Source organism: Dama dama, unplaced genomic scaffold (assembly GCF_033118175.1).
Source record: "Dama dama isolate Ldn47 unplaced genomic scaffold, ASM3311817v1 ptg000184l, whole genome shotgun sequence".
Lineage (NCBI taxonomy): Eukaryota > Metazoa > Chordata > Mammalia > Artiodactyla > Cervidae > Dama > Dama dama.
The window spans coordinates 126831-140166 of NW_026870984.1; the positions used below are offsets into that span (position 1 = coordinate 126831).

At 34.8% G+C, this 13336-nt stretch overlaps 1 protein-coding gene across 1 annotated transcript; it reads left to right on the forward strand.

The window, feature by feature from the left end:
- Positions 1 to 2742: 2742 nt before the first annotated feature.
- On the forward strand, positions 2743 to 3660 carry LOC133053733 (olfactory receptor 4A15-like). The gene has a single exon (XM_061138248.1). The coding sequence runs from the start codon at positions 2743 to 2745 to the stop codon at positions 3658 to 3660; it is 918 nt and encodes a 305-aa protein (XP_060994231.1).
- The last annotated feature ends 9676 nt before the right edge of the window (positions 3661 to 13336 follow it).

The following is a 13336-nucleotide window of genomic DNA, read 5'->3' on the forward strand; positions in this document are numbered from 1 at the left end:
AGCTTTACCTTCAGCATCAGTCCTTCCAACAAATATTCAGGGCTAATTTCCTTTAGGGTTGACTGGTTTGATCTCCTTGCAGTCCAAGAGACTCTGGAGAGTCTCTTCCAGAGCCACAGATTGAAAGTATCGATTCTTCAGTGTTCATCCTTCTTTACAGTCCAACTCTCACATTCATACACCCGGGGGGCTCAGCTTTCAGTGCCATATCTTTGTGCTTTTCCATACTGTTCATGGTGTTCTCAAGGCAAGAATGCTGAAGTGGTTTGCCACTGCCTTCTCCAGTACTTTATAATATGATATATAAAAATTATATATAAAAATATAAGTGTAGTGCATTACTATCAATCTACCTATCCATATATCTCTCTACCTACACTGTATAAATCCTTTGCAATGTATTGCAGCTAGGCAATGGCATAGGAATTGTCTACTTTGGTATCTGGCTAATGAATACTTTCAGATGAATGGAATAATAGTTTCACAAATGTTTTCTTTATCCCCACTTCCCTACTAGCACCAATTTTATCAACTTGCCTTTCTGAAACTATGTGACAAACTATGTGAAAAAAAATTATCTGCATTTGAAACAGGTTTTGAATGACTTGTTCTGATATCAGCATCCATCATTTTCCAGAAATCAAATCAGATATAATCTTCAGTGAAAGAGTTTAAACTGAAATAGGTTTACCTATTTTGTAGGTCATAATTTAATCAAGGAAATTTTTAGATATTTTACTACTATCTAGACTGGGCTTTTCCATTTTGGTAAAAAGGCCTAAAAAATTTTTTTTATAGCTTTTCTCCTAGAGGACAGGTTTCTCCAAGTCCTGTTCCACATGATGATTACCCTCGTAGCATCTCTAGAGGTAAAGAAAATACTATCAAAGTTATGATTATGGTTTCCCAAGGAACTTAATTAGTCCAAAATTATCCCTGGAGAAGCACCAATTGAATGACTCAATAATATGTGTGACTTTTCAAATATAGATAAGGTGTTTATGGACCTTTTCTCTCACTTCACATGTCAGACTTTTATGAATTTAAACAGTAGATTCAAATCATGATCAACTAAGTGTATGAAATTATTCTCCATCCTTCAGGAAAACCAAAGTTCAACAATGAAGAGAAAACACTCAAACTGGTTCAGAATCAAAACACTATAAATGTTAGTTCACTATTTTACTTTGATTGGTATAAAATACATAGAGCAACATTTTTATGTAAATAATTCATACATAATTTCCATTTTTCTCTCCAATTAAAGTGTTGATTTATCATTGGTGTTCAGAAAAAATCCTGTTAACTATGAATATTCTGAGTCTTTCTTCATAATTGAGTCAGAGTTTTTTAGGTAACAGGACATTCATATTCACGTTGAAAATCCAAATAGTTTGAAAGATAATGTCTTTCTGAAATACTGAGATGAATTAGATTTTCTGCAAACATGGAAAGAGTTGGTCACATGGAAAGGCAAATGATAATGAATGTATCTGACTTTTTGTGTTCACAGAGTTGGCATCAGTTATGATGGGAAAAGGAGAAAGCATCAGAGCCCAGAATATGGATTACATGATTATCTTCTTATGCAGGTAAACTGGAATTGCACTTACACACAAGATTCTGCTTTAGGCTTTCCATTTTGCAAGAGTACATTCGTGGTGTGAGAATTCAGTCGTTTAAGAATTTTCCTTTGTGATTTTCATAATCAGCCATATTAGGAATCTTTTGTGATGACTAAAATATATTAATAGTGATTCCATTTTGTAATACTTTTTAGATATCTTCATGTTCTAATTCACTAAAATAAAATTTCCTTCCATAACATAAAGTTTTAATAGAAATTAATTTCAAGTGTAACTATCTGGGAATATTTTCATGAACATATATTTATAAATTTGATGTTAGATTCATTTGCTATGTTCTCTAAACATTCTTTGTTAAACTGTTCAAAATTAAAAGATGATGTAGCATCTGTAAATGTTGATTCAGTAACTTTCAAGAACCCAAGGTAAAATATCTACTTTTCTGTTCACAGGTGAGTTTCAGCATCTGATTGTATGTTTGTTGGTCATTTAGATAGATGTATTCTTCCTTTAAATATTTTTATATTTTATTTATAATTTTATTCATAGCTTATAGATATTTGTCTATTTTAGAAAGTTACTCTATGTATACTCCCTAAAACATAAATTGTTTTTCAAGCTATTAATACTTTTTTCAGTTGATGTTATTGGATCTTTCCCTAAATCTAAAACAGAAATATCAAACTGTCAAATATATCAATTTGAAATTTCAGTGATTGGTTAAGAAGATTCTTCCACTCCTGGAATGGAGACAGTCATCTCCTTAATAAATTGAGTATAAAATAAAGAAAATATTGCTTTACATTTTTAGCTAAAACTTTATTCAGTTTTTCTTTTATATAAGATATTAACTATGTTTGCAATTTCATTAGCTTCCAGATGGAAAGCTAGTTGTGGCACCTATTTTATTTAATACTGTGTCCTTTTTTCCATGTATATAAGTCTCAATTATTTGCCACTCTGTAAGATTTTTGAGATCAAGACAATGTTTTGATCAACCTTATAATATCTGACTGTACTGCATCATAATAAACCTTAAGGTTCATTGTTTGAATGAATAAACAATTTAACTTAAGACTTCAGAAATCCTCTAGTAATAATTATATTTGAAGGTAATTTTGCCCCAAATTTTGAAATAAGACCTACAGAAGAACCTATGGAACAAAGGAATAATGTAACTGAATTTGTTCTCTTGGGGCTCACACAGAGTGTCCAGGGTCAGAGAATATTGTTTGTTGTCTTCTTGCTCATCTACCTGGTGACGATGATGGGCAATCTACTCATTATCCTGACTGTGGTGTTCAGTCCAACTCTGCATGTCCCTATGTACTTCTTTCTTGGCTACTTATCATTTCTTGATGGTGTTTATTCTACAACAGTCACTCCAAATATGATTATAGACTTGCTGTGTGAAAAGAAAACCATTTCCTTCCAAGCTTGCATGATCCAACTTTTCATAGGGCACTTGTTTGGTGGTGCTGATATAATACTCCTGGTGGTCATGGCCTATGACCGCTACGTGGCCATCTGCAAACCCTTGCATTATTTGACCATCATGAATAAGCAGGTTTGTATTCTGTTGCTGCTACTCACTTTGGTTGGTGGGTTTTTGCATGGGGTACTTCATCCTCTCTTCGTTTACAACCTTCGCTATTGTGGCCCCAATGTCATTGACCACTTCATCTGTGACATGTACCCCTTGATAAAACTTGCCTGCTCTGACACCTACATCACTGTCCTCACAGTGCTGGCCAATGATGGGGCAATCTCCTTGGTGATCTTTACGCTCTTACTCATCTCCTATGGGGTCATCCTGCACTCCCTAAAAAATGTTAGTCAGGAAGGGAGGCACAAAGCCTTGTCCACCTGTGGCTCCCACATCACTGTGGTGCTCCTCTTCTTTGTGCCCTCTACTTTTACATATGTGAGACCCCCCTGTACTTTACCTATTGATAAATACTTGACTGTGTTTTATACCATTGTCACCCCTATGCTGAACCCTCTAATCTATACTCTGAGAAATGGTGAAATGAAAAATGCCATGAAAAAGCTCTGGATCAGAAAAGGAAAGTGAGGCAGCAGGGAAACATACTATCTATTTTCAAAGAAGAATTGCTCTTTCCAAGAAAGTCTTGTATGATTATTTAACTGTATTAAATTTCTACTCAGAATTAATAACCTGGATATTTTGAAAATATTTATGATTTGAATACTTAATGATCAAAATATGAATTTTAAGAATTTCATCATTTAGTAATTCAAAGTATATATTTTGTTCTAAATGTAATTTTAGTATTATCACAATTTCCTATGAAATTATGTACAGTATGGTAGTGTAACATTGTCTATCTGGGGACTATAGATTTTTGGTCTCTATAATAAGTTAAAGTGTAGCAAATACTGTAAAATTAGTCAGTAGAAGATTTTCTAATGTTTCTCAAATACTGTAATATTTTTCAGAGTTAGTAGGACACATTACAGATTTTGAAAAATAATGTCAGTAATATGGCATTAAACCTTTTGTTCATGTCTCTCCATACAAAGATCACCAATATTGATATCTGAAGCATGCATTTTAGTTTTATGTATGTAATTTTGCTTACATATATTATTTTGTTAATATTGCTTAGTATGTTAATATCAAAGTAGAATGACACTTCAGAGTTAAAAGTATTAATCATAAAAAGTCTAAGTTTATAAAGATAATCTGAATGAGCAAGGTTTATATACAGAAAAATAACCAATCTTAATTATTTTCCAGATTGTTTTATCATAATATATCAGGTGGAACAACTTTGTTTGGAATTATATTTTCATAAAGATGATCCATTAATCTTCCCAGATAATTTAAAATGTCTGGTAATACCTCTGCTATTTTTCAATATCCCCATCTCTTTTTTTGTTTGTAGTGTTTCACAGCTTTCTACAGAGATCCAGGTTCTGCCTTTCATGTGTTAAGCTTAGCATAACTCATAATTCATTAGCTTCAGACATGAATTACAGAGCTCAATACCAATTTTTAAGAAAGATGCCAATAATATATGCCATTCTTATTCCTTTTATTAATGAGATATAGGCTACTAGGAAATAAATAGGCCAGAATATATTGTTTTACTTAATGGAGATATCCTTCATAGAGTCCTCTCTCTTTCTCAGTCAAGCTTGAAATTAAATAATATGTGCTTCAAAATGATGAAAGCATGTGATCAAAGAAATACTATGCTGCCTCTCATAATTTGTCTGGATTCATACTGGGCTAAAGCTATGGGGCAATGAGTTCTTTTCAGTAGTAAATCACACTGTAAGAAATCTCATATCCTGATTTTTATTCCAGTTACATGGAGATTTCTTATATTATCTCAAAGTCTTCTCAAACAAAATTGTTGTTTAGTTGCTAAGTCGTATCAGACTCTTTTGCAACCCCATGGACTCTAGCTTGCCAGGTTCTTCTGTCCATGGGACCATGAATACTGGAGCGGGTTGCCGTTTCCTTCTCCAGGGGATCTTCTTGACTTAGGGATCCAATCTGTGTCTCTTGCATTGGCAGGCAGACTCGTTACCACTGAGCCACCAGATGACTCCCTCAAACACAATACTGTTCACAGAATAACACCAAGCATTTGAATCGATCAGAACTCAGGACATGTATCTTTCTGCTTCTGAATGTTGCTATATAAACCTGAATGTCTGTGTTGTCCAAAATCTTGCTAACTCCTTTAAAATGTGGTGGCATTTGGAGGTGGGTTTTTTCAGGTAAGGAATGTGATTAATACTCTATAAACATACTCCAAGCGTTCACTTGAGCCTTCTGCCGAATGAGGAAACAGCAACAGGTGGCTGTCTACCAACCAAGGAGGTAACCTTAACAGACATGGAAACTGCCGGCACTTTAATCTTGGATTTATAAGATTTCAAAACTTCAAAAAATAGATATTTGTTGTTTAAACCACCCAGTCTATGATACTTTTTAATAACAGCACAAAAGGACCAAGACAGAAATTTAGTTTTCAAAATTGTTTAGTTATTTCAAGTGATGAGATAGATTTGTTTGTTAATTTATTAAGTCCATGTTTATTGGTTTGTAATTGCTTTGAAGTCAGGGAAAGTTACTTCATTTTCTTTTTGTTCTTTGTTTCTTGCACAATGTATGGAACATAGAATTCCTTCTTCAGACCTGTCAATTACTTGAATTCTTAACCCATTAGAGCGAGAATTTTTACTGATAAATGTTGATTAGCTCTCTATATATATTTACTTCATTATAACATTTATGTTATAAATATGATTTTTAATATAAAAATGGTTAAGTATTATTTTACTTTTTGATTAGTTTTATCATATAATTTTTGGAAAATTCCATACCCTTCCAATGCTCTTATAACTTTTAACTTTTTTAAAAATAACTTTTTAAAACACTTAATTTTTTTCAAAACAACTTTATTTATTTTGTTTGTGATAAAGAAATAGTTTATCCCAAACAAGAAAAAATATGTATACATAATTATTAAATTCAGTGATAATTTTTAAAATTTCCACTTACTATGGTAGATTTTACACCATCTGGAAGCTTCAATTTAGGGACATATTTTTCTCCTCCTCCTCTACCTCCTTATCCTCCTTTTCTAAATTTTAGAGTCATTTTTCCAAGTTTGAAAATTTTCTATAACATTATACTTAGGATGATATGACAATACATATTCATTTTGAGGAAAACTACATTTTAATATCTTGATTTATCATCCAGAGTAAAACAAATATTGTGAAGGATTGTTTGATGGCTCAATAAAAATTTGTAATCATCTCCATAGATGTCATGAATTTTGCTTTATGGTTTTCTTCTTTAAAAAGAGGACAACATCCACTGGATCATCTGAAAAGCAAGAGAGTTCCAAAAAAAAAAAAAAACCACACCTATTTCTGCATATTGACTATGCCAAAGCCTTTGACTGTGTGGATCACAACAAAATGTGGAAAATTCTGAAAGAGATGGGAATACCAGGTCACCTGACCTATCTCTTGAGAAACCTGTATGCAGGTCAGGAAGCAACAGTTAGAACTGGACATGGAACAACAGCTTGGTTTCAAATAGGAAAAGGAGTATGTCAAGGCTGTATATTGTCACCCTGCTTATTTAACTTATATGCAGAGTACATCATGAGCAATGTTAGGCCGGAGGAAGCGCAAGCTGGAATCAAGAATGCTGGGAGAAATATCAGTAACCTCAGCTATGCAGATGACACCACCCTTATGGCAGAAAGTGAAGAAAAACTAAAGAGCCTCTTGATGAAAGTGAAAGAGGACAGTGAAGAAGTTGGCTTAAAGCTCAACATTCAGAGCATGTTGAGCATCTGGTCCCGTCACTTCATGGGAAATAGATGGTGAAACAGTGGAAACCAGGTCAGTCTTTATTTTTTGAGGGCTCCAAAATCACAGCAGATGGTGACTGCAGCCATGAAATTAAAAGACACTTACTCCTTGGAAGGAAAGTTATGACCAACCTAGATAGCATATTAAAAAGCAGAGACATTACTTTGCCAACAAAGGTTCATCTAGTCAAGGTATGGTTTTTCCAGTGGTCATGTATGGATGTGAGAATTGGATTATAAAGAAAGCTGAGCATCAATGAATTGATACTTATGAACTGTGGTGTGGAGAAGACTCTTGAGAGTCTCTTGGACTGCAAGGAGATCCAACCAGTCCATCCTAAGGGAGATCAGTCCTGGGTGTTCATTGGAAGGACTGATGTTGAAGCTGAAAGTCCAATACTTTGGCCACCTGATGCAAAGAGCTGACTCATTGGAAAAGACCCTGATCCTGGGCAAGACTGAGGGCAGGAGGAGAAGGGGACGACAGAGAGTGAGATGGTTGGATGGCATCATTGACTCAATGGACATGGGTTTGGGTGGACTCTGGGAGTTGGTGATGGACAGGGAGGCCTAGTGTGCTGTGATTCAGGGGGTCACAAAGAGTTAGACACGGCTAAGTGACTGAACTAAACTGAGCTGATGATCATAAAGAATTTCCATCTTTGGTACAATGAGGACTAGGTCAAAATATTTTGACAGTGTCTGAATTTAGAAGATGAAGTTGACGATCTGATGAAACCCAGGCAGCTAGAACTCTGAGAGTGGACTAATGTGCATTATAGACCCGTAGACTTAGTGGGAAGGGAAGAGAGAGAAGGAGAAAACAAGAAGAAGAGAGAGAGAGAGATTGAGAATGTTGGAATATTAAAGAGGATCCTGTTTAATTTGTAAATAATTTGAAAATATTATACTATTCCTAGACTTTTTGTTTAATTACATTATATATAATATATAGCATATACAGTAACATATAATATAATATGGCATAGTTGTATAATATGATATGTAAATATAATTTAAATATATTGTTTATGTAATATATTTGCTATATATTTATCCATCTATCTACCTACACTATATATGTCCTTTGAAATGTATTACAATTTTGCCATGGAATAATATATAGTCTACTTTGGTGAAAGGCTGATTAACACTTTGAGATGAATGGAATAATAGTTCCACAAATGTTTTATTTATCCCCACTTCCATACTAACACTGATTCTATCAACTTGTCTTTATGAAACTATGTGACAAACTCTATGGAAGATTTATCTTCATTTGAAGTTAAATGACTTGTTTTGATATTAGCATCCTTCGTCTTCTGAAAATCAAGAAAGATTTCTTCTCCAAAGATAAAGTTTAAACAGATTTGCGTATTTTGTCATCATGATTTAAACAAGAAAGTTTTTATTACTATACATTTTATTTATGTCAAGACTTTTCCCTCTTGGTAAGATGATCTCAAGTTGTTTTTGTTTGTTTGTTTGTTTTATAGCTTTACCCTTAGAGGACAGTGTTCTCTAAGTCCTATTCTTAGTAAGTAAATGTTAATCATTCAGATGTGTCTGACTCTTTGCAACCCCATGGACTGTAGCCTGCCAGGATCCCCTGTCCGTGAAATTCTCTAGGCAAGAAAACTGGATTGGTTTGCCATTCTCTTCTTCAGGGGATCTTTCTGACCCAGGGATCGAACCCAGGTCTCCTGAATTGCAGGTAGATTCTTTACTGCCTGAGCCAGCAGGGAAGCCCCAGTCCTATTCTACATGGTGACCACCCTTGATCATTTCTGGAGGTAAATGGTGTGTTATCAAAATTATGACCAATGTCCCAACAAATTTAATTAGTCAAGAATTATCCTTGGAGATGTGCCAATTAAATGCCTCAATAATATGTGCCCTATTTCAAATGTATATAAGATGTTCATGGATCTTTTGCCTCATCCCATATGTTAGACTTTTATGAATTTAAATAGGAGACTCAAAACATAATAAATTATGTATATGGAGTCATTATCCATCCTTCAGGAAAAGCAAAGTTCGACAATGAAGAAAAGATATTAAAACTGAGAATCAAAATGCTATAAATGTTACTTCACCATTTTACTGTGATTTGTATAGAATACATACAGCAACATTTTTATTAAAATAATTAAGAAACAATTTTCCAATTTCTCTCCAATCAAAATGTTGAGTTAACATTTGTTGGTGTTTAGGAGAAATCTGACAGCTATCAATATTTACTCAGTTGGTAAAGAATCTGCCTGCAATGCAGGAGACCCGGGTTCATTTCCTGGGTCAGGAAGATCCCCTGGAGAAGAGAATGGCAACTCACTCCAGTATTCTTGCCTGGAGAATCCCATGGGCAGAGGAGCCTGGTGGATTACAATCCACGGGTTGCAAGAGTCGGACACGACTTAGCGACTAAACCACCACCACCACCATCAATATTTAGGACCTCTGTTCACATTAAGAGTCAGAATTCATTAGCTAACAGAACATTAATATTCATTTTGAAAATAAGAACAATTTGAAGGTAATGTTTCTCCGAAATACTGAGGTGAATTAGATTTTCTGAAAACATGGGAAGAGTCGGTCACATGGAAACAATTCAAAGTAAAGTGATGCTGCATGTACTTGGCTCTTTGTGTTCACAAAGTTGGCACCAGAAATAAAGGGCAAAGAAGAAAACACCAGAGCTCACAACGTGGACTGAATGGCTGTCTTCTTATGCAGGCAACCCAGACGTGCGTTTATACACAATATTCTACACTAGGCTTTTTATTTTGCAAGAGTACATTGGTAGGTGTGAGTGTTCAGTCTTTTAAGAGTTTTCCTTTGTGATTTTCATAATCAGTAGTGTTAACAATCTTTTGTGACTTCTAAACTATGTGAAAATTGATTCTATTTTATAATACTCCTTTAGGTATCTTCACATTCTAATGCTCTGAAGTAAAGTCTCTTTCAGTAAAATGAAGTTGTCTTAGATACTAATTTCAAGTGTAACTATTTGAGGATATTTTCATGGGCAGATATTTGCAAATCTGATGATATTTTCAATTACCGTGTTCTATAAACATTCTTTGTTAAGCTGTTAAAATTGAAAAGGTGAGGTAGCATCTGTAGACCTTGATCCACTGACTTTCAATAAACAAAGGTAATACTTTGGTAAGCAAGCAGTTGCTGCAATTTCCGCCTTTCTGTTCACAGGTGAGCTTCAGCATCTTGTGTTATGTTTGTTGGCTATTTAGATGCATTCCTCCTTTAAATAGTTGTTTATATTTTATTTATATTTTTATTCATAAATTTGTAAGCTATTTATCTTTTTTAGTTATTAACTCTATGTATATCCCCCAAATGTAAATCCATTTCCAAACTACTTTTTTCAATTGATGTTGCTGTATCTTTTCCTAAATCCTAAAGAGAAAATTCAATTTGTCAAATATATATATTTTAAACTTCAGTGATTTGTTAAAAAGATTCTTCCACTCCTGGAATGGAGACAACTATCTCCTTAATAAATCAAATGCAAAATAAAAAAACATCTTTCTTTACATTTTAATTAAAACTTTATTCATTTTAAAATTTTTATATAAGGTATTAACTATAAATACAATTTCATTAGCTTCCAGATGAAAAGAGACTTGTGGCAACACATCTAGCTAATAATTAAATTGTCCTTTCCCAACATATATCTTAGTTATTTGCCACTCTGTAAGATTTTGAGATTCAAGACAATGTTTTTATCAGCCTTTTATGATAATGTCTGAAACTACTGAATCATAATAAAGCTCGGTAGTTGGGTGAGTAAACAAACTATCTTAAATTTCAGGAAGTGTCTAGTAATAATTATATTTACAGGTAATTTTTTCCAAAACTCTGACATAAGATACACAGAAGCAATATGGAACAAAGGAACAATGTAACTGAGTTTGTCCTCTTGGGGCTCACTCAGAGCCTCCACGTCAGAGAACGTTATTTGTTGTCTTCTTGCTCATCTACCTGGTGATAATGATGGGCAACCTACTCATTGTCCTGACTACGGTCTTCAGCCCAACTCTGCATGTCCCGATGTACTTCTTTCTTAGCTACTTATCATTTCTCAATGGCGTTTATTCTACTACAGTTACTCCAAATATGATTATAGGCTTACTGTGTGAGGAGAAAACCATTTCTTTCCAAGCTTGCATGATCCAACTTTTCATAGGGCACTTATTTGATGGTGCTGATATAATACTCCTGGTGGTCATGGCCTATGACCGCTACGTGGCCATCTGCACACCCTTGCATTGTTTGACCATCATGAATAAGCAGATTGATATTCTGTTGCTGCAACTTACTTTGGTTGGTGGGTTTTTGCATGGGGTACTTCATCCTCTCTTCGTTTACAACCTTCACTATTGTGGCCCCAATGTCATTGACCACTTCATCTGTGACATGTACCCCTTGATAAAACTTGCCTGCTCTGACACCTACATCACTGTCCTCACAGTGCTGGCCAATGATGGGGCAATCTCCTCGGTCATCTTTACGCTCTTACTCATCTCCTGTGGGGTCATCCTGCACTCCCTAAAAAATGTTAGTCAGGAAGGGAGGCACAAAGCCTTGTCCACCTGTGGCTCCCACATCACTGTGGTGTTTCTCTTCTTTGCGCCTGTATTTTCATATATGTGAGGCCTCCTTCCACCTTACCCATTGATAAATACTTGACGGTGTTTTATATCATTATCACTCCCATGTTGAACCCTGTAATCCATACTCTGAGAAATGGAGAGATAAACAATGCCATGAAAAAACTCTGGACCAGAAAAAGAACATGAGGTAGCAGGGAAATGTGTCACTTGTTTTCAGAGAAGAATTGCTCTTTCCAGGAAAGCCTTGTATGGTTATCTGTATTAAATTCCTATTCAGGATTAGTAACTTGAACATGATGAAAACTTTTATTATTTGAATATTTCTATTGATCACAATTAAAATGTTCATAACTTCATTGTTCAAAATATGTATTTTGTTTGAAATATACTTTTGAAGATTATTACAGTTTTTTATGTAAATATGTATAGTTGTGGGGTATAATACACCTCTATGGAGGCTATAAATTTATGTTCTAGGTGATGGAAAGACCCTGGTACTGGGAAAGATTGAAGGTGAGAGGAGAAAGGGATGACAGAGGATGAGATGGTTGGAGGGCATAATCGACTCAATGGACGTGAGTTTGAATAAACTCCGGATGTTGGTGATGGACAGGGAGGCCTGGCATGCTGCAGTCCATGGGGTCACAAAGAGTTGGACACGATTGAGTGACTGAACTGAACTGAACTGATATGATGAGTTAAGGTAAAGTAAATACTGTAAATTTATTTTAGCTAGTGGAAAATTTTATCATGTTTCTCTTTCCAATAGTACAATTTTGTTTTGGAATTAATGGAACACATTACAGATTTTGAAAAACACTGAAAGTAAATTTTTTGTTCACTTCTCTGCACACAAAGACAGCTAATGTTAATATCTGAAGTATGTGTTTTACTTTTGTATCTATAAGTTAGTTTCTTAACTGAAAGTGTTTGTCTCTCAGCCATGTCTGACTTTTTGTAACCCCATGGACTGTAGCCTGCCAAACTCCTCTTTCCATGGAATTCTCCAAGCAAGAATACTGGAGTTGGTTGCCATTCCCTTCTCCAGGGGATCTTCACAACTCAGGGATCAAACATGGGTCTCCCACATTGAAGACAGATTCTTTACAATCTGAGGCACCATGGAAGATTACATACATTATTTAGTTAATATTGCTTGACATGTTGGTGTCGAAATAGAATGATGTTTCAGAGTTTTTAAGTATTAATCATAAAGAGTCTAACTTGATAAAACATCTGAATAAACAATGTGTAATTACAGAAAAATAATCAAATCCTACTTACTCTCCCAATTGGGTAATCACTATATCTCATGTGGATTACCTTTGATTGGAATCATATTTTCATAGATATTCCATTTATCTTCTAATATAGTTTAGAATATCTGGCAATACTTCTGCTATTTTTTAATATTCTTGTCTCTTTTTTTTTACTTATGGTGTTTCATAGCCTTCTATGGAGATACGGGCCTTGCCTTTCATGTGTTAGCTTTAGCACTATCCACCAGCTTCAGACATGAAATACAGAGCTCAGTTCAGTTCAGTCACTCAGTCATGTCCAACCCTTTGCAACCCCATGTACTGCAGCACACCAGGCCTCCCTGTCCATCAGCAACTCCCAGAGTTTGCTCAAACGCATGTCCATCAAGTCTGTGATGCCATCCAAACAAATCATCCTCTGTTGCCCCTTTTCGTCCTGCCTTCGATCTTCCCTAGCATCAGGTTCTTTTCTAATGAGTCAGTTATCTCCATCA